We start from the raw sequence: 21,632 nt of genomic DNA on the forward strand, positions 1-21,632 counted from the left end.
TGTCTCCTGATCTCTTTTTTTGTGAGTCATTGCAATTTCAGTAATTTTAGTTTTTTTTACTAAAATGCAACATTATCAAGTACTAAGATGTCAACTCAAATTTTTTAAACCATAAGATAAAAGGGCAAAAGATGACTTATTTTAAATGATCATGTAGTGCTGTTTAAAAATCACTTATGTGTTGCTGCCGTGATTTGCAGACTGACATGTTTTCCAAGGTACAATACACAGTATTGTGAAGGAGTAGCTAAGTTGAGCCTGATGTAGAGAGTGCACAGTGTTTATTAAAAGTACTTCTCCTTTTTGCTCCATGCATTCAGTTGTTAAAACCTGTATTTTTATTGCATCTTTGTCACTATTATGGTCCAATTAAATTAATTAATTTACAATACAGCAAGTAAAACATATCATTCCCTTTAAGAAATTGTATGTACTGCCATATCTATTCTGTAAAAATATGTATTTTTTTTAACTACAGCTATATATATACTATATATATAAATATATATATTCAAAATATCTCTTTGTTCTGCTTTGTTTTTAGCCACAAGTGTGTCCAACCAGAGTAGTGCAGTTAGCTCTCCAACTTCGGATTCTTCCTCTACAACAGCTTCAACCACAAATGTCCAAACAACTACAAAAACCATGACTAATAACCCTATTCCCCCGACAACTACTGCTATTGCTGATACAACTATCAATACTGTCATCACTACTGTTGCTTATACTGTTAACAGTATCCCCAACACAACCACTACCACAAATGACACAACCAATGCTACTATTTCTACCAGAACCCCTATTACTACTAACAGTACTACTATTCCTATCACAACTCCTACTACTAACAGTACCACTACTTCCGCTACAACAACTGCAAGTGCTTTAGTCACAATCAGTTCTACAGCTGATACTATTAACAGTACTACTATTCCTATCACAACTCCTACTACTAACAGTACCACTACTTCCACTACAACAACTGCAAGTGCTTTAGTCACAATCAGTTCTACAGCTGATACCACTACACCCCAAATGACGACCAGTACAACAACTACTACATCTTCTACGCCTCGCCAAGGTAATGCTTAATTGATGAAAATGGGGCAAAGTATAAACTGAAAACAAAAACAAAGCAAAAAAGTTATTGTCTACTGTATAATACTAATAATGTTTTGCATCTTTTTATTTAGACATATTTGATGTGAAAATGGAAGTTGAATTAAATTACACATACACATCAGATTTAAATGATTCCAACAGTTCTAATTACAACAAACTTCGTCAAAAGATTCTAAACGTGGTGAGTACATAGTTATGGAGCCAATTATGGGGCACAAATTTTGATGAATTTGCAAATGAAAAAGTTTAATTTAAAACAAAAACTTATACATATTCTCTATTCAAATATAAATTTTACTTAAATAAATCATATTAAAAACAACTAATCCTGTACACAATATCTCCTTAAAAGCATACCTGTGGCATGTTTTGTTCCATTTGTTACTTTCACAAAGATACAGGTAAAATGTTTTATAAAATAAGACCAACAATTTTGGACAGAGAGGAATTTTAATTGTTGGAGCAGCTACAAAATAGTAAGGTGCAAAAGAATGAGAATGCAAGATTGAAAACAGCAAATCTACATTTTATATATATATTTCCATATTGTACACAAAGTGTCTAGATCCATGTGCAGGACTGAGTCTGTTAGACTGTTATACAGAGTATAACCTGAGTTATACAGTCTAACAGCAGATACTCTGGGGTGGATCAGTCTGTCGCTAAAGAAGCTAGTCAGAGCTTCCACTGTCTGATGCAGTGAATGAGAGGAATTGTCCATGATGAATGTCAGCTTGGCCAACATCCTTCTCCCACCCACCTCCTTTAAAGAGTCCAGTGGGCAGCCAAGGACAGAGACACATGTGCTGTCTGCACCCTACACACTCCCAAAGACCTAAGTCTACTCAGTGTTTGGTGTTGTGAGTGCATATACATATACATGTAAACATAAATCCTACAAACACTTCAAGTCCCCCTCCTTTCTTACCTCTCTTCTTCTCTTACCTTCCGTTTTGCTCTGCAGCCTCTCATTTTCCTCCTTATTGCAGGTAGAACCTTGGGTCTGCTTATCTGGAGAGGTACAGGCCTGCGCAGAGCTAACTGTTGGACTCTGGGGAGACAATAGGAGCCATGTGTAGAACTGAGGGGATGCCCCTATATATTTTGAAAAAGTTGAAATAAAAAAGCTATACAGAAAAGCAACAACACTATGCATAGTTGCAACAACAACACAGTTGCAACAACAACAAGTCAGGCCAACAAACAAACATTAAAATTATAACAAAATTAGAAATAGCAGAAGGAAGGAAAGCGCTACCAAAGCTACAGTAGCTGCTGTTCCGGCAGAGCCATCATAGTTTGTCTGTCTAATCTTTTTCTACTCTAATTAAAACTACTTTACTTTACTAAACACCATCAGAACAGGGAGAGCTTTAGTGCTGAATATCAACAGAGGTGTGATGAAATTTACCTGCTTGGTGTTTTCTTTCTCCTTTTCCATATGATAAAAATAGGAATCTGGTTTTCAAAGTCTGTGTATTTGTCTACATGCTGTGTCTGAATTTATCAGTGAAAACTCACTTTCTTTCTCATGTTCTGTGAATATCTAGAGGATATTATTATAAGTTAGTTATCAGTTTTTCATTCAAGACCTGTTTTAGGTTGACCTACTGTAGTAGTGAGAGAAGTCAAGGCAACGCAACTTAAATCTGGTAAATTAGGGGTTGACTTGTATTTTCAACAACATTTTCTATAACTGAGAGAAGATGGCTAAGTGCATTCAGTTTCAAACAAGTATGAGTTTCAAATTATTATTTTTTTCATTAGCAAGTTTATTGAGGATGCATTGAGGTGTTTTAAAGTAGCCAGGCATGAGAACATGACTATGGTGGTTGGCTGACTGACGGTAAGCGTATCGCGTCACTTCCGGTTACTGAGGTTTGCTGCCGCTGTGTGTGTACAGCGTTACTCTCCGCTCTTTTCTAAATATTATCGTTTTATATCTGATAGCGACTGCTAAAAGTTGCAAAACAAGCTTGTAACACTCAAGCATCTTTTCCTTTCATTAAACGTCCTGCTAATTTACACTGTTATTTAAGTGTTTTCTCCGCTAGCGTAGCTCCTAGCTTACTTTCCTGCTATGGCTTCCCCCTTTTCCTCTCCCTCTCGCTCTGTTCGGTGCTCGGTGTGTCTTATGTTTAGCTTATCCTCCGCCTCCTTTAGTGATGGTAATGGTATCTGTAATAGGTGTACGCTAGTTGCAGGGTTGGAGGCGAGGTTGTTAGACTTAGAGTCTCGGCTTCGCACTTTAGAAAACAGGCCAGCTAGCCAGGTCCCTTTAGCCGGTGCGGAGCCTCCTAGCTTAGCTGCTACCAGTCCCCCGGCAGGTCCCAGGCAGCTGGGCAACGACTGGGTCACGGCTCGTAAGAAACGTAGCTTTAGGCAGGCGCCCACGGTTCACCACCAACCGCTTCACGGTTCAAACAGATTTTCCCCACTCAGCGACACACCCGCTGAGAAACCCACTCTGATCATTGGTGACTCCATAGTCCGAAACGTGAAGTTAGAGAATCCAGCGGTCATAGTTAGGTGTTTGCCTGGGGCCAGAGCGGGCGACATTGAGTCTTATCTTAAGCTCCTGTCTAAGGATAAACGTAAGTACGCTAAGATCGTAATACACGCAGGAGCTAATGACGCCCGGTTACGCCAATCGGAAGTCACTAAAACTAACATTGAGTCGGTGTGTTCGTTCGCCAAAACAATGTCGGACTCCGTAGTTTTCTCTGGACCCCTCCCCAAAGTGACCAGCGATGACATGTATAGCCGGCTGTCATCGCTCCACCGCTGGTTGTTTAGATGATGTCCTGCAAACGATGTGGGCTTTGTGGCTAATTGGAGCACTTTTTGGGGAAAACCTGGGCTGATTAGAAGAGACGGCGTCCATCCCACGTTGAACGGAGCCTCTCTGCTCTCTAGTAACATGGCCATGTTGCTTAGTCCCCCCACTGCTTGACAACTCAGAGTGGAGCCCAGGACGCAGAGTCGCAGTCTTACACGCCTCTCTGCATGTTCTCTACAGCCGCGACCCACTCTTAGTCTTAGTTATCGCATAGAGACTGTGTCTGCTTCTCGACCACCTAAACTATACAAGTCACAAACAAATCAAAGAGGAGTGACTTACCAGAATTTAATAAACATCAAAACAGTTCCTCTTACAGAACAAAGTAACAGTAAGTTAATAAAGTGTGGTTTATTAAATATCAGATCTCTCTCATCTAAATCCTTGTTAATAAATGACTTGATAAATGACCATCACATAGATCTGTTCTGTCTCACTGAAACCTGGCTGCAGCAGGATGAATATGTTACTTTAAATGAGTCGACTCCAATGAGTCACATCAACTATCATGTTCCAAGATGTACAGGTAGAGGTGGAGGAGTAGCAGCAGTTTATAAATCAGATTTATTAATTACTCCTAAACCTAAACATAGTTATAACTCATTTGAGAGCCTCACTCTGAGCCTTTCTCACCCAGACTCTAAAACTCAGAAGCCAGTTGTGTTTTGTATTGTTTACCGTCCTCCTGCTCCATATTCAGAGTTCTTAACTGAATTCTCTGAATTCTTATCTGACTTAGTTCTTAACACAGATAAAGTCATTGTAGTGGGAGACTTTAACATTCATGTAGATATTGACAGCAACTGTCTCAGCACTGCTTTTAACTCCTTAATAGACACTATTGGTTTTACACAGCAGGTAAATGAACCCACTCATCGTTTTAACCACACCCTAGATCTTGTCCTGACATATGGGGTTGAAATTGATAATTTAATAGTTCTTCCCCCAAACCCTCTGTTATCTGACCATTTCTTATTAACTTTTGAATTTAGCACAACTGACCCTATAACAGCTGGAAAGAAATGTTACTATAGCAGATGTTTATCTGACAATGCTGTTGCCAGATTCAAGCAGATGATTCCATCATCTTTTGCCTCAATGTCTTGTAGATACACAGAGAACAGTCACCTTAATCCTTATGAACAGGTTGACTGTCTTGTAGATGATGCTGCAGCTTCTCTACGTACAATGTTAGACACAGTGGCTCCTCTGAAGAAGAAGACAGTAAATCAGAGGAGGTTAGCTCCGTGGTATAACTCAGACATCCGCAGCCTAAAGCAAAGGACTAGACAACTAGAAAGACAGTGGCGTTCCAACAAAATGAATGTAAACTGCATTGCATGGAAGGACAGTCTAATGAAATATATATGCTAGAAAAACATATTATTCCTCCCTAATTGAGGAAAAAAAACAACAAAAACAACCCCAGGTTTCTTTTCAGCACTGTAGCCAGGCTGACAAAGAGTCATAGCTGTATTGAGTCTACTATCCCCTTAAATCTCAGCAGCAATGACTTTATGAACTACTTTACTAATAAAATTATCATCATTAGAAAAAACATTCAGCAGCGACTTCTTCCAAATGACAGAAAGCACTGTCTAGAACCATCAACTTTAAATTTATTAAATCCTCTGTCTTACCTAGACAGCTTCTCCCCCATAACTCATATGGAGTTAACCTCAATAATTAACTCTTCCAAGTCGTCCACTTGTCTTTTAGATCCAATCCCAACCAGATTACTCAAAGAAGTTCTACCTTTAATCAGCTCATCCATATTAAATCAAATTAACCAATCTTTACAACTAGGGTATGTACCACAGGCTTTTAAGGTGGCTGTGGTCAAACCTCTATTGAAAAAACCAACCCTTGACCCTGGACAACTAGCCAACTATAGGCCCATTTCAAATTTACCCTTTATTTCCAAGATTCTGGAAAAAATCGTGGCTAAACAATTATCTGACCACCTTAGTGGGAATAACCTGTACGAAGATTTTCAGTCAGGATTTAGAAAACATCATAGCACAGAAACAGCTCTGGTTAGAGTCACTAATGATCTTCTATTAGCTTCGGACAATGGTCTAGTTTCTGTCCTTGTCCTGTTAGATCTTAGTGCTGCATTTGATACAATTGATCATAACATTCTATTACAGACACTAGAACATAGAATCGGGATTAATGGAACAGCATTGGGATGGTTTAAATCCTATTTGTTGAACAGATTCCAGTTTGTTCATGTTAATGATAAATTCTCCACACGCACAAGGATTAGCTATGGAGTTCCACAGGGTTCTGTGCTGGGTCCAATTCTGTTTAGCCTATACATGTCTCATCTAGGTGAGATTATTAGAAAGCATTCTATTAATTTTCATTTTTACGCAGATGATACTCAGCTATACATGTCCTTGGAACCAAATGAAACAGATCAACTAGTCAAAATTCAGGGTTGTTTAAAAGACATCAAATCCTGGATGTCCCAAAACTTCCTTCAACTAAACTCAGATAAAACCAAGACTCTTATTGTTGGGCCTAAAAATCTGAGAGAGACACTATTGAGTCAGATAGCCACCCTGGATGGCATAACATTAGCTTCAGTTTCTACTGTGAGGAACCTTGGTGTCATGTTTGACCAGGATCTCTCTTTTACATCATACATTAAACAAATCTCCAGAACCGCCTACTTCCACCTTAGAAATATAGTTAAAATCAGAAGCATCCTCTCTCAGAGCGATGCAGAGAAACTGATCCATGCATTTGTTACCTCTAGGCTGGACTACTGTAACTCCTTACTCATAGGATGTCCTAACAGCTCCTTAAAAAGCCTACAGCTCATTCAAAATGCTGCAGCCAGAGTTCTGACAGGACTTAGAAAGAGAGATCACATTTCTCCTACATTAGCTTCTCTGCACTGGCTGCCTGTAAAATGTAGGATAGAATTTAAAATTCTCCTACTCACATACAAAGTACTCAATGATAAAGCTCCTTCTTATCTTAAAGACCTTATAGTTCCTTATGCTCCCAGCAGAACACTTCGTTCTCAGAGCGCTGGGCTACTTGTGGTTCCTAGAGTGTTTAAATGTAGAACAGGGGGCAGAGCTTTTAGCTACCAAGCTCCTCTCCTCTGGAACCAGCTCCCTCTTCAGGTTCGAGAAGCTGACACACTCTCCACCTTTAAGATTAGGCTTAAAACCTTCCTTTTTGATAAAGATTATAGTTAGAGATGGTTCAGGTCACTGGCAATTATTGTTAGTCACAGGAACCATCTCTTAGTTAAGCTGCAATGGACATAGACTGCTGGGGGACTTAATTTATACACTGAGCTCCTCTGTTTCCTTCTACCTCCTCTGTCCCATAACCTCCCATCATTGTCCCATGTTTAACTAACCTTGTCTCTTTCTGTCCAGTAGTTGTGCTTCTCTCCTCTCCCCCCCCCCCACCCCCACTCTTTCTCCCTCTCTGTCCTCACCTACAGGTATCATTGGACTCAAAGTTTGGTGTCTGTGGTGGGCAGCTGCGGATCCAACCATTCTGCCTGCATCCAGTCCCTGGTCCTACAATCCTGCCTGTGCTCTGTTGTTGCTTGTTGTTGCTTGTTGCTGTTGCTGTGCTTTTCTATCTCTCTATCCTCTCACCCCAACCGGTCGAGGCAGATGGCCGCCCACATCCAGTCCGGTTCTGCTGGAGGTTTCTTCCTCATTAGAGAGGGAGTTTTTCCTCTCCACTGTTGCTGTCAAATTAAATGCTTGCTGTATGTGGGATTTGTTGGGTTTAGTTGTATGAGGTTTTAAACCTTACTTTGTTAAGTGCCTTGAAATAACTTTGTTGTGATTTGGCGCTATATAAATAAAATTGAATTGAATTGAATTGAATTTTTATCTATTGACAAAGCCTATGGTACAAATTTGGCTTCATACATTGTTATCATGTACAATTCAAACCTGTCGTTTTGTAGTAGTAGTAGTAGTTTTAAGTTCTAAATAATTTTAACTATAAATAATAACTGTAAATAATTCTGGTTTACACCTCTAGTTACAAATGCAGTATAAAGGAATCACAGGGTATGAAGGTGTTTCAGTGAAAGGATTCAGGTATGTAATAACAATTTCTACAAATATTTCCACACAAGCATATTAATGTATTTTACATCAGGGCTTTTTATTACGTATTATTATTTTGTTACTTTTTATTGCAGACAAGGGAGTGTAATTGTAGACTATGTCGTTCAGACAACACAAATTATTGCCGTTGAAATAGCCACTGCAAATCAGAAACTCCCAGAAGCAATGGCATCTGTTGCTCCTGTCCTTGGCTCAGTTTCTGCAGTGTACAACAGTAAGTTATAAAACCCACTTTACCGTATTTGTTTACCTCTGAATCTCTAATTCATCTTTTATTGTCTTCAAAAGGTTCAACTTCAATCAGCCTGAGTCCTAGTCTCATTTACACTGGTAACATAATGACTCTGACATGTGGGCCTCTTAACATTAATGTGAGTGCTGCTACATGGACGTTTCAAGGAGTGCAAATTAAGAATCACGGAAGGTTCAATATAACCACTACTAGCACTTTGTCTGATCTCACCATTAGCAACGTCATTACATCTGATATTGGTAAGCAGTTAAATATTTAAAAGGCAAAAATTACCATATATACTGAATGTAGTTTTATCTTGGATATTTATAATACTCACAAACAATCTCTGATTCAATCTAGGTTGTAGTTTTCCATTGCAGTCTTAACAATCGTTGTTTGTTATTGTAAGATGAGTGAGATTGCTCAACCATCACATCTAAATTCTTTTTAGAATATTTTCTCACAAACCTGATGAAATAGTTAAATTTTAGCATTTTAGAAAATAGACACATTTTTGCAATAGTCAAATTTTGTACAATGTTTAATGTTGGCTTTGTAGTCATTGTTGCACATTTCTGTCATCCACAGGAACTTACACATGTACTATGATTGGAAGTGCAATGACTTTTTTCCAGTCAGGAGTTGTAACAGCTGATCAAGTCCAAGAAGCTCCAAATCTGAAGTTACAGGGTGAAGTAAATGTTGAATACTCCAAAGGGGTGGACCTTCAGTGTTGTGTGCAACAGAACTTCACGGTGCACTGGTATGAAGGCAAAACACATTTAAAAATGGGCAAGTATAAATGATGTCTTTTACCCATAGTAGTCAGTATATTGTCTACGTGTACTATTGACATATGGATTAACTGTTTTATTCTTAACAATGCTGTTATATGTTCACAGTTTCTAACAGAAATGCACAATCTTACTGCATCATCTACAGTTTTCCGCCAAATAGCAACAGTGGATCATACACTTTCACTTGTGAGGTAGATAACCCACCAGGTTATAATCAGACAACAACTGTAAAAGTTTTTATGGGTGGTGAGAACACTTTAAAATCTAACTATAAATATTACTTTGCTAATTTTATTGCCTTCTTTTTTAATTAATTATTTATCTCTTCAGATGTCAAATGCAACAACTCTCAGTTCGGGGTTGGACAAGAAGGTGATACAGCAGTGACATATGCATGTGATCAAGGTCAGGAGGGGAGCATGTCTGCAGTCTGTGAATCGACAGGAATGTGGAAAGTTATGAGTGACAACTGCATTATAACCATAATCAAGAATTTAAATATTGAATCTCAGGTAGGTGATTAATTTATGTACTAGATTTCTTTCCTTTTTCTTCCTGGGGTTTCAGGGCTTCATTCATCCTTTTATGCTACACCTGATTGCAAAATTATCCAAATACTTAAAAACCATACTGTAGGTTTTAGGCTGGCTGCGTGAGTGCTCTGCCACGGGGCAGGAGTGGAATGCATTGCAGCTGTAGAGTTACTGTACAGTAGCATTAGGGGTTGGTGCATACTGTAGCTGGCCCTGGAGTTGAACAAGGAGTTTACACTGTAAAATATAATAATTAGTGTGTGTGTGTGTGTGTGTGTGTGTGTGTGTGTGTGTGTGTGTGTGTGTGTGTGTGTGTGTGTGTGTGTGTGTGTGTGTATTTGGCGTTTCATGTACTATTTTAATTACTTTATTTCTAAATACATGGTACAATAATAAAGTAATTACAAAAACATTATCAAAATAGAAATTTAGTTGTTTTTTTTTTAAATTTAGCATTGTACTTATTGAAGAATGCACACATGTATCACCTATGTGCTGGCATCGTTTAAACTCCATTTATGTATCCCGGTCGCTGTGGATCTTGAGATAAGTTATCTTTTAAATATAGACAAACATATACTGACAAAGACACATACAGACCAGACAAAAATCCTGGTAATGAATGCCATCTGAAGGTGCAATACTAAACCTTTCGGACACTTGCATGGTCCCAGGTCACAAGATTAATGTTAAAAAGCAATTAACAAAAAAACGTAACCTACTGAATACCACCCCCTGGTGGTGAAAATAGGACATAACAAGCTCAAGATGTGTAAAATACTATCGGTACATATTAAAAAACATTAAACATAAATAAAACAAAATTTTGTTCTTAATTCTGCAATATAAAATTAGGACAAAAATCTGCCAATGCAACCAGTGGAATATTAGGCAGCAGAATTTATGTCCAAATAGTTGATTCTATCTGTTTTGAAGCTGTGCAACTGCTATGGCTTGGCCTTCATGGAGGGAAATCCAGCACCTTGAGTGGACTTTAACAGCCCTTTCACAAGTAGGGAAAAGGAGACTGTTCCATATTCTTGCCCACTCATAGAAGTGGTTGCCATTCTAATGGCTAAAGAGCAGTGCAGTTGACAGTTCTTCATGCAGGCTCCACTGGTCTAGTTTTAAATCAAGATAGCGTTTACCTTGTTGAGTAAAGCGTCAGAGTGAGTAGAAGTTAAAGGTCACTGCTGCTCATTTCTTCTGTTAATTGTAGTACTGTATATACATAAATGCACTTGCAGTAAATTATTTTGCGCGTCATGCACACACACTCATCATGGAAAAGACATGAAGAAATGCATTTAATGCAGCTTTGAAGTTAAAGGTAATTGATCTCACTGTCGAAGAAGGAAATCGAGCTGCTGCATGTAAACTTGGCGTCAATCAAATAAACATAGTGAGGACTTCCACCAGACCAGATGACATGATAAATTTGTCTAAATGCTGTTGTTTTAATAATATATTTATTTCTTTTAGAATGTGGGTACCGAACAAGTGCCAGCATTTGTAAAATCTCTATATGAAGCTGTCCAGCAAAACCAGATGGAAATTTGGAATTCATCTTGGTCCATATCAACTATTGTTGACATACTAAACACCATTGCAATTGTCCCCACTCCTGTTAACCAAACTGTCATGGAGGTAAGTGAAACCTTTCACTTTGTAGCCATTAATGAAAAGATGTGTGCTGTGATAACAAATGTAATGCATATGCATAATGCTTATATTTTGATAATTCTTTTGGCCTACAGGATGTATTAAATACTGTCAATGCCATTGTTGGTGAAAACACAACTGAGTCCTGGAAACTTCTCAATGAAAATATGAGCAGTAACGCCAGCTCAGTCTTATTGTCTTCACTGGAATCTTATTCAGATAGTTTGAATGAGGACTTCACTGTGGTAACTCCACTGATTGTGCTCGAAAGGAAGAAGTTTAATAATACCTTCAATGCAATACTGAATTCTAGTGTCACCATAGACATTCCAAACACCAACCTGACAGACAAAACGGTCACCACCATGATCTTCTTTAGCCTTAATAAGGTTATGCCAACACGGAACTCCACCACTGGAAACAGAACTACCAGCAATTTCATCAATGCTGATGTAGTGCTCATAAAAATAAATGCAACAATTCAAAACGTTATCCTGCGCTACGTCAAATTAAACAACGCCTCAACTTTAAACACCTCCCTATCACTGAACAACTCCCTACCACTGAATAACTCAGTGACACTGAGCCCACACTGTGTCTTCTGGAACTTCAAACTTTTTAGTAACTTTGGAGCTTGGGATGATACAGGCTGTAACTTTGTTTCTGACATAAACAACATAGTGACATGTAACTGTAACCACCTCACCTCATTTTCAATATTGATGGCACCAGGCATCCCTGAGTCTGATTCAATAAGAAGAGCCTTGGCCATAATAACTTATATTGGAGTTGGGATATCTTTGGCAAGCTTGGTTATATGTCTCATTATTGAAGGCTACGTTTGGAAAGCCATTACCCGAAACAGCACCGCCTTCATGCGTCATGTTTCTATTGTCAACACTGCGCTGTCTCTGTTGGTGGCTAATATTTGTTTCATCATCGGAGCTTCAATTTCTAAGAACCCGGCTGAAGATCAATGGCAGAACTATGATGTTCCTGTTGGGGCATGTAGCACAGCAACATTTTTCATGCACTTCTTCTACCTTGCTCTGTTTTTTTGGATGCTGGTGTCAGGACTTCTGCTCTTGTATCGGACCGTAATGGTGTTTTCCCATATGTCCAAGTCAACCATGCTGGCCATTGGCTTCAGTTTAGGCTATGGCTGCCCTCTGATTATAGCTGTAATTACTGTTGCTGCCACAGCACCAGGACATGGATACATCAGGAAAGATTATGCTTGCTGGCTCAACTGGACTGAGACGAAGGCCCTGCTGGCAATGGTGATACCTGCCTTAACCATAGTGTCCATCAACTTTTTAATAGTAATTCTGGTCCTGCTTAAAATGTTAAGAAGAGGAGTGGGAGACACATTCAAAAGAGAAGAAAAACAAACGCTGGTGGTCGTTACAAGATGTGTGATCATTTTGACTCCTTTATTTGGTTTGACCTGGTCTTTGGGTGTGGGGACAATGATATCATATACAGATGAAGGAACCCACATTGCCTTTGCACTCTTCAATTCACTACAGGTATGTTTAACTATTAACATACAAACACATAATTTATTGCTTAGTTGCAGTATTTTTTTCAGCAATTAAATATTTAGTTTACATATATATATATGCATTTGTATCTTTTTCAGGGTTTTTTTATTTTAGTGTTTGGGACATTATATGATTCAAAGGTATGTTGCTTTTACATACATTAATACCACGTTCAACTGGTATTATAACATGAGAAGTACAGTAGTGGAGGCATAGTCTACACAATTATTCTTCCCCCTAATAAAACATTCATTATTATTAAGTATTAAATATATGAAAAATATGATTTCATATTATTCTGTTTTTTTTAAATAAACATAATGCAAATATGCTCAAATATATACTGCATGCAAAAACATCAAATTACTTGAAATCTATGAATGAGGTTGGTCAGTATACACTGTAAAAAGCAATCGTGACTAAAACCTATACTCTATGTAATTTAATTAAATGTAAATGTTGCATGTTAACTATTCCACCAGTTTATGGTTAAGTGAAATATCTACTAAAAGATAAGATAATATCTACTACAAAAATACATACATCATTGATTCCCTTGGGGAAATTCCATTTTCTAGCAGGATCAACTGGGCTTGAAATGAAAACTACCTGCTACACAGGTAACGCTATACCAACTTAGCCACCAGAGCGCAACATCAAGGACTCTTCAAGCAGTTTGTACTTTAAAAAGCAATAAAGTACAAATTGTATAATTTTATATTATGTGTATATATTATAATTAGGGTTCATCAATAATCAATCAACCTTATATATTAACCTCATATGTTTATAAGGTTAATATATTTATTTTATTCTTATACCTTTTAAAGATTTGCAAGGTGTAAGTAGTCCTCTGGTGGCTCAGTGCCTATAGCATCAGACTGCAAAGCAAAAGTAACTTCTTACTATTGCTATTAACGTGATAAAATTACGTGGAAAATTCACAGGTTTTAGGCCTGATTATTTTTTTGTTTGTATACAGCATGCTCATGGCTCAGTACTGAGAGTTGATGGCTTACGTTTGCACAGAGCTAAGGGTCAAATGCATAACGTTCATAATTAATTTATATTCAATTATTATTCATTTCCTATTTTTTCCTGAGCTTCAGCTGAAAATAAGGATGATCCCTTACTTCCCTTACCTACATAAACGCAGTTAAAAAATAAGAATTCATAGTGCATATACAGTAGTAGCTTAGTTCAGATAAGAGTAGCATTCAGTTATTGATTAAATTGTTCTTTAAAAATTCCATTTATAGTGAATATTTGTCTATTTATTGCTTTTTTAATACAGTTGATTTTGACCTAGGCAAATTTGATTTTGTCTGTAGATACGTTCTCTCCTCTCAAGAAGGTACCTCACACCAAGCATGGGCTGTTGTCCAACAAAAGTGAGTATTTCTTAATTTTCTAAACTATTGCAGAAGCAGTATGAGCAATAATTTGTATATAGTTTACCACAGGTATGTGAAATTTGACTAATTATTACTTTACTGTATACTATACTGTAAAACTAACAGATACAATTATTACACACATTTCTTTCTGCTCTAGAGTACAAGTGGTGGTGATACCTCTTCCAGAGGATTCAATATATTAAATCATTTCAGACGAAGAAAAAGTAAGCATGTAATGTGTTTGATAATTAGTTAATTATTTGCTTATCTATGTAATATGGCTAAATTATAAATTTATCTTTTTTCTCTCAGATATCTATCATGTTTCAGAAGCTGCAAATCAGAGCAACAGTCATACATCAGAGTCATATGTAATTATCTAAATCATGGTTGCTGTCTTTAACACAATATTTTATATACAGTATATACTGTACTCTATTTATTTAATAGCTGATTAACCATTAATCAATAGTTTTTAATGATTTAAATCTTGGTAAAACGTAATACAGTTTTTATTAGTCGCATTGACCTGTTTTGCATAACTAGGTCCCACTTACAGTATTTCCATCATCACTATTCCAGTACAGAATACTTTACCAGCATGGATGGTGGAGGTCTAAAGCAGAGACTGCGTATTAGTAGTGGCTGTGTCTTATCCTCAAATAGGTTTGTGTGTATGTTGGTTCATATGTATTCTCTGTAATATTTACAATATTACAATATTTACAATACTTCAATTTTCAGCCATAGTTTGGAAAATGAATGTCATGGATTCAGTAAATCAAAGCATTTCTTCATCTGAGTCCAATCTTTTGCATAAAAGGTAAATTTGACATAAACTACAAAGACAAGAAATAGCAACAGGCTCCAATGACAATCAGTGGAGCACTGATTCATACTGAGATCAGCATTTTGTCCACTGTGTTATGACTGATTGGACGTGTTCATATACTTGGTTGCAAGTTGTATTGTTTGAAGGTAGAATGGTTTTTTGATGCGTATTTCGAGTGTTTTGACGACAGTGGAGCAGCTGTTTAGACCTGCATGTAAGCTGTTATGAAAATGTGTTGTTTCATGGGCAACTGCGTCAAAGCGACCAATAAAAATTGTAAATGTATAGTAAATTACAGTTTTAATTACTGGTGATTTTTCTTAAATGTCTTTATCATTACTAATCTGATAAAGTGCTTTGGTTTTCCCAATAACTGGACAGATTAAAGACTGATTTTCACCATGATTTTTGCTTGTGGTACTGTAGGCATGTGTGCAATAAAACAACAGAATAGATTTCTTGATGTACTTTCTCTAATGTCACTTTAAATACACAAAACATTTGCTTATTGAATCTTAATGTGTAGTTTCATCATAATTGCAATTCATATTATTATTATCATTATACTTATGTAAGTGTTTGTTATGTGCATAAGCCAAGAATTATGTTGAACTACATGTTCTCTTGTGTTAAAACAGGCAAGTAAATTGCCAGTGATTGTTAAATAATCAGTTTGCAATTGTCTTTTCTTTTTCTATATATACTGTAGCTTTGTCTCAGAATGTTCTTCAAGCAAGAGTACTTATCATTTGGCTTAATTGTGACCATTTGTCCAATGTGCTATTATTAAAAACAACCAGTTCCCATGAAGACCTGATTTCTAGCGGTAAGGTGTTCCATAGTTGTTGGGCCAACTCACAGAAAACAATCACACCAGAGATTACTGTTGGACTGCGGAGCAAAACTTGTGTAGTAGAACAGATTGTGCAATAGGTGAATTAGGTTGTCTAAATAAGAAGGCGCAGTACCATGGACTACCATGGTCTAAACTCAATTGGGAGCCAATGGAGGAACTGAGTCACCGGTGTGACAGTCAAGAGACGTGTCACAACCTGACATGACGCGTTTTCGAAACGCTGTTCTTGTGAAGCCCTTACCTTGCCATACACATGGCCAACAATTTCTGAAATTCTGATCACAAAATGAATTGTGGTTATAACCAATCTACCCCTCCTCTCACGACTAGCTCCTAATGCCATAGCTCCTACTGTAGCTCCTAGCTCCTAACGCATTGCTCTTACTGTAGCTTCTAGCTTGTCACCCACAGCTCTTAGCTCATAACACCATAACTACAATTGCCAAAGCTTGAAAAGTACTGTAACACCATAGCTCCCAGCTCCTAACACTATAGCTTTGTAGCCCTTGGCTCTACAGCTCCATAGCTCTTTGCTCCTGTGTCTTAGTTGTCTCCCTATTGCCATGTTCCTCAACGTTTGTTACTTTTCATTCAGTCTAGATTAGCTGCTTTTGTCCACCTGAATTTTTTTGTTCTCAACTTTGTTTTAAAGGACTGTTATTGGTTTGACCCTGCCCTGCTTATTGTGTTTCTTCCGTCCTTTGTTTGTTGCAGAGCTTTGAGTTTATGGAACCTATCTTGTTCTGTCTGGCTCTGACTCAGTCCAACTAACAATCTAGACCTGATTGACCATCTTGGATGGTGGGTCCTGACAATGAAAGGCTTTAATCACCATTTGGCATTGTAAAAATAGAATCTTATTCGTTTAACTGGTCTCATACAGTTACTAAAAGTGGTCCAATAACTTGGTGGTTTATGCTGCAGAGCAGGAAACATATCTAACTCATGCAGTTTCAAGCAGACATAATACTGTACCTGCAATAGATCTGCTGTGTCCTGGTTTCATGACATGTTTTACTGCAGAGTTAAACAATTCCAATTGAAGACTGCTGTAAAGCAATTTAAATAATTGTGACATTTCTTTACATAAAACTTGCAGAAGTTAACAGTTAATATAAATACTGTCTTTCTGTCACACTCTTGTTCTGTGAGTAGCTGGCTTTCTTGTCTGTTTGTGTCAGACAGACAGATACCAACACAGAGATCTGTGGGATCTCTGATGTCTTTACCTTCTGCTGAGGTCCCTGCTTCTCACTGATGGCCTTGGCCTCTGAAGGTATCCTCCCAGAGCCAAATCCTTCTACAACCAGCCTCATGCTATGTCTTCTTCAAGTGGCCGTTATTTCTGTGGGTGCCCTAGACGATGTAGACATGCAGATGACTACACATACAAGTACACTGACCAGAGACAGGATTTTCCTAGTTCAATTTTGTGGTCCCTTTTAGGCTGTCCTGGCACAGGTCCAGATGACCTCGAAGCTGGCTGGAACCTCATGTGACACCTTGCCATAGAGTTCTGGGAGCTCCTAGACCAGCTTTGGCACGTACACAACAACCTAGGTGTTGTCCTCATCAATTACGGATGGAGGAGAATTGGCATGATGGAATGAAAATCACGCCAGAGCTACAGTGGAAGGAGCCCAGAGGATGGTTGCACTCTACTACAATGCCCAGCAGAAGTACAACCTCAAGCAGCTGACCCAGAGAGTACACAGATACTGTAGTAGACTCTATAAAGTGCCATCAAGCCCTGAATAAGCATGAAAACATCTAGACTAATGTCCTGCTGGAGGATTTTGGGTCCCCATGACACAGTCCCCCAAAGTCAGCAGGCTGGTGGAGGCATCAAGAGACGTTTACTGGCTTGTACACGGAGTGTCCTGACAGAGGCTCTGAAAAGGAACTCTGTTACCTCAGAGGAAACTGCAATCATAACAAGTGACTGACTATCAGTAGTGGCTGTGTCTCATCCTCCAATAGATTTGACTGTATTTTAGTTTACATGTATTTTCTGTAATAGTTACAATATTTTAGTTTTCTGCCACAGTTTGAAAAATGAATGTCATGGATTCAATAAATAAAAGCATTTCTTCATCTGGATCCAGTTCTTTGCATAAAAGGAAAATTTGACATAAACTGCAAAGACAACAAACAGCAACAGGCTCCAACGACGATCAATGATGCACTTACTCACTCTGAGATCAGTGGTTTGTATTTTCCTGTTCACTGTGTTATGACTGATTGGACATGTTCATGTACTTGGTAGCAAGTTGTATTGTTTGAAGGCAAAATGAACCCATCACTTACAGCAGTGTGACAGCTGATCATGTGTCAAAAAGCCCTGAACAACCAGGTAGAAGCTCTACCAATCATTGGCTCGCAATCCCCTTTCATTTATTCCAGTGAGATGATTGTTAAAGGAAAACGTCACTCATTTTGAATGGGGGTTGACCCAAACGATGGCAGGTAATATTTAAGAATGAAGAGACAATCAGATTCCCGCATATCTTCTATGCAGAGAAATTATCATTTATTCCTCTGCAAAAGTCCTCTAAAACATCTCATAGTATATGACCAGGTTCAACTATAACACACACAGTATTACTTCCGTTTTCTCTGGACATAGACCATAAATGTCAAATGTTGTTCCACATTTTTGCTGATAAAATGTAAATTATTTACAGACATTTAAAGACATTTTGCTTTATAGGGATGAAGTATCGCTTTAAAGGTGGGAGACCCATTTCCTGCGGCCCCAGGTGACTTAGATGTCAGTTGCTGATGGCCCAACGAACACATTTAGGCCAACCAGGTGTGACTCTGAGAAGGCAGGTACAGTAGGAGATGGCCTTGTCTAGTCTTAGTTCAACAAGCACCAACAAATTTGTAAAGCTACACAAAGAAGACATGGAAGTTTTGGGAAGAAATACACGATAGAAATGGCCATCCTAGAAAGGTGAGGTATTTCATGTGGAAACAGGGAATGAGAACTGATGAATTAGAAGTTAGAAATAACTGTGATAGTTTTGGGATCTGTACGATGTACAATATCGTAGAGCCAATATATGATAGTTTTGACAACGCTATTCGTCATGTTTTGATTTAGTTTTGATTGACGCGTACATCACCAGAAAATGTTTTTACTCATAGCTGGTTGGCTCCTCCCCTCTGTCAATCACATCAGAAGCGCTACTGATTGTTGATCTGCTCGTGTTTGTTTGGACAGTTACACACGTTCATCCAGCATTGCAACAAGAGCGTAAATAAACAAACGTGAGTTCAGAACCGAAGCAAACTAGTAAAAGAAAAGGCTCCAGTGGTGCAGAGACTGGTGAATAAACAAAGCAGTATTATCGGCTTGTCTGTGAATTGGACGCTCCGTTTCAGGGACGGATTCAACTTATTGAATGAGGCCGAATCCTTTTGCCACTGCTGCAGTGTTCAAAGGTTGTCAGACATTACAGTGTTAAAAAACATTTAAAAGAAAACACGGACAAGACATTAAGTAGCTATACCTACAGAGGCAAAGGCCATCAGTGAGTAGCAGGGACCTCAGCAGAAGGTAAAGACATCAGAGATCCCACAGATCTCTGTGTTGGTAACTGTCTGTCTGACACAAACAGACAAGAAAGCCAGCTACTCACAGAACAAGAGTGTGACAGGAGGCAGTATTTATATTAACTGTTAACTTCTGCAAGTTTTATGTAAAGAAATGTCACAATTATTTAAATTGCTTTACAGCAGTCTTCAATTGGAAGAATAAAATAATTGTTTAATTGACATGACTAAACCTCTGTGATTTACATTAAAGTGGCAGTACGATATTTCTTTATTTCCCATCTGGCAAGACTAGTTCATCAGAATAAGTGTGTAGACAAGCTGACACCAGCGCATGTGCGCGCCTCTCTGTTAACTGACAACAGGTGGGTTGATATTCCTCCACAGACTTGTCAAGCTTCCTTTAATCTGCTTTTGTTCATGTGAATAATGCGAATAGTGCTGAATAAATCCAGCATAATGGTTTAATTTATTATTATTAATGTAGTAATGCATGATGTTATTGAGCTGTTTAGACTCTATCTACAGCTATAGCTGAACATTATCTAATATGCTGTAAATGGTTCCACTTTATTTGCTTTCATTTATTACACATATTGTCCACTAATAGTAATAACAGCAATAGCAGTTATACGTTTGGTTGTAGTACAGAAGTGAGGAATCTGTTGTTTCAAATGTTTTTAATATTTAGCAGTACAGTAAATAATCAAAACAGTTTTGTGTTAGCAAAATCACCATGGAATAATTTGCCAGAAAGAATCATTTGGGAAGCTGATCTAAACCAGCTGTAGAAGAAAGCGTAAATCAGTGGATTCAGCATTGAGTTTGACAATGTAAGCCAGTTAAGTGCTTCAATTACAGAGGCTGGTGGAGGGCTATAAGCCAAAGGTTGAAATACAACACAAAGAAAGTAAGGGGTCAAGCATAAAAGAAAAATACCCATCACAGTAGCCAAAGTTTTGGTTGCTTTTTTCTCTATCTTACTAACATTTGCTCCAGACTTTGTGCTCTGGATGCTGTTCACCTGTTTCTGAGCTACAAGGAAAATCTTCAGATAGATACAGAGAATTATGATTGCTGGAAGGTAAAATGAGAAAACAGGTCCCATCGTGTTTGCCATGGCAACATCAACTGAACACACGTCTTCACACGTTCCTTGGCTAAATCCTGCTATTATGATGCCTATTCCAATAAGAACAGAAATACCCCAACTAACCAGAATCATGATTGCAGTAAAGTGAACATTAATTTTAGTTCTGTATGTCAGTGGCTGACACACTGCATAATATCTGTCAATGGAAATGCAGCACAAGTTCAAAATAGATGAGGTGCACAAAGATACATCCAAGCTGTCCCGTATTTTACAGAAGAAGTCTTCCTGATACATACACGAGGTGACGGTGAATGCCATGCTGAAAGGAAAAACTAAAACCCCAACCAGCAGGTCAGAAACGGAGAGCGAGAGAACAAGGTAGTTTGTAGGAGTGTGAAGTTGTTTAAAGTAAATGACAGAGACAATAACAAGAAGATTTCCACATATTGTGGAGACAGATAATAAACCAAGGAAAATATACACTGAAACACATATTACAGACGGGTTGGCTGTGAATGCGTAAGTTGTGTTATCGGTTTCATAGCAGGGATGTATGCTGTAAGCATAGGTTCTGTTGAAAGTCAGCTTTTGTTCTATGGTCATTTTCACAATAGCCTGCAATAAACAAACAAATCAAAATAATTAAACATCAAGAAAATTTCAGGTAAAGGACGCAGTTAAAAGAAACAGACACCTATCAATAATATCAATATCCTAAAAAACAGACAATAGCCATTTATCTCTTAAAATAAAAATTTCCCATTACCTTTTTACTACCTGAATGCCCTCAATCCAAGGGCAGTGTTGTGCATCCTTAGTCTCTGTGCCACTATGCAAAACCTGAAATATTTATAAGCCTACATGTATTCAGCTAAAAAAACAACAGCTTTGAGCATCCAATCAGATCTGAGCATCTATATTCATGAGCCATCATAGAAGAATGTAATTATACACAAACCATGTGTATTTGCACACAGGAGTGGGATTGTGTGCTGTCACGCAAGGATATACCTTCCAAAGGTTCTTTAATTTTCTTTTTTTCAATGTTT

The 21,632-nt window shown here is 38.0% G+C and overlaps 2 protein-coding genes across 5 annotated transcripts in view; one reads left to right on the forward strand and one right to left on the reverse strand.

Annotated features, from left to right (window-relative positions):
- The window catches only part of LOC114849831 (adhesion G protein-coupled receptor F5-like), a 34,292-nt gene extending 16,257 nt beyond the window's left edge, over positions 1-18,035 (forward strand). For 2 of the 4 annotated variants that reach the window (XM_041069497.2, XM_055506365.1), the window contains exons 20-34: positions 545-1,081; positions 1,194-1,303; positions 7,988-8,046; positions 8,151-8,290; positions 8,365-8,568; positions 8,900-9,103; positions 9,214-9,354; positions 9,439-9,620; positions 11,124-11,288; positions 11,399-12,832; positions 12,946-12,987; positions 14,179-14,238; positions 14,402-14,468; positions 14,557-14,615; positions 15,786-18,035. In XM_041069497.2, coding sequence (XP_040925431.1) covers positions 545-1,081; positions 1,194-1,303; positions 7,988-8,046; positions 8,151-8,290; positions 8,365-8,568; positions 8,900-9,103; positions 9,214-9,354; positions 9,439-9,620; positions 11,124-11,288; positions 11,399-12,832; positions 12,946-12,987; positions 14,179-14,238; positions 14,402-14,468; positions 14,557-14,615; positions 15,786-15,866 — 3,485 coding nt within the window. In that variant the 3' untranslated portion in view covers positions 15,867-18,035. Of the gene's footprint in view, positions 1-544; positions 1,082-1,193; positions 1,304-7,987; positions 8,047-8,150; positions 8,291-8,364; positions 8,569-8,899; positions 9,104-9,213; positions 9,355-9,438; positions 9,621-11,123; positions 11,289-11,398; positions 12,833-12,945; positions 12,988-14,178; positions 14,239-14,401; positions 14,469-14,556; positions 15,362-15,785 lie in introns of those variants that run through there. The other 2 variants (XR_008693850.1, XM_055506366.1) reach the window with 2 other exon arrangements.
- A 2,161-nt stretch (positions 18,036-20,196) lies between these two features.
- LOC114849752 (trace amine-associated receptor 1-like) lies at positions 20,197-21,488 on the reverse strand. Its single transcript, XM_029141472.2, has one exon. It carries the CDS (start codon positions 21,184-21,186, stop codon positions 20,197-20,199), a length of 990 nt encoding a protein of 329 aa, XP_028997305.1. The 5' UTR covers positions 21,187-21,488.
- Positions 21,489-21,632: the final 144 nt, after the last annotated feature.

Source organism: Betta splendens, chromosome 24 (genome assembly GCF_900634795.4).
Source record: "Betta splendens chromosome 24, fBetSpl5.4, whole genome shotgun sequence".
Taxonomy (NCBI): Eukaryota; Metazoa; Chordata; class Actinopteri; order Anabantiformes; family Osphronemidae; genus Betta; species Betta splendens.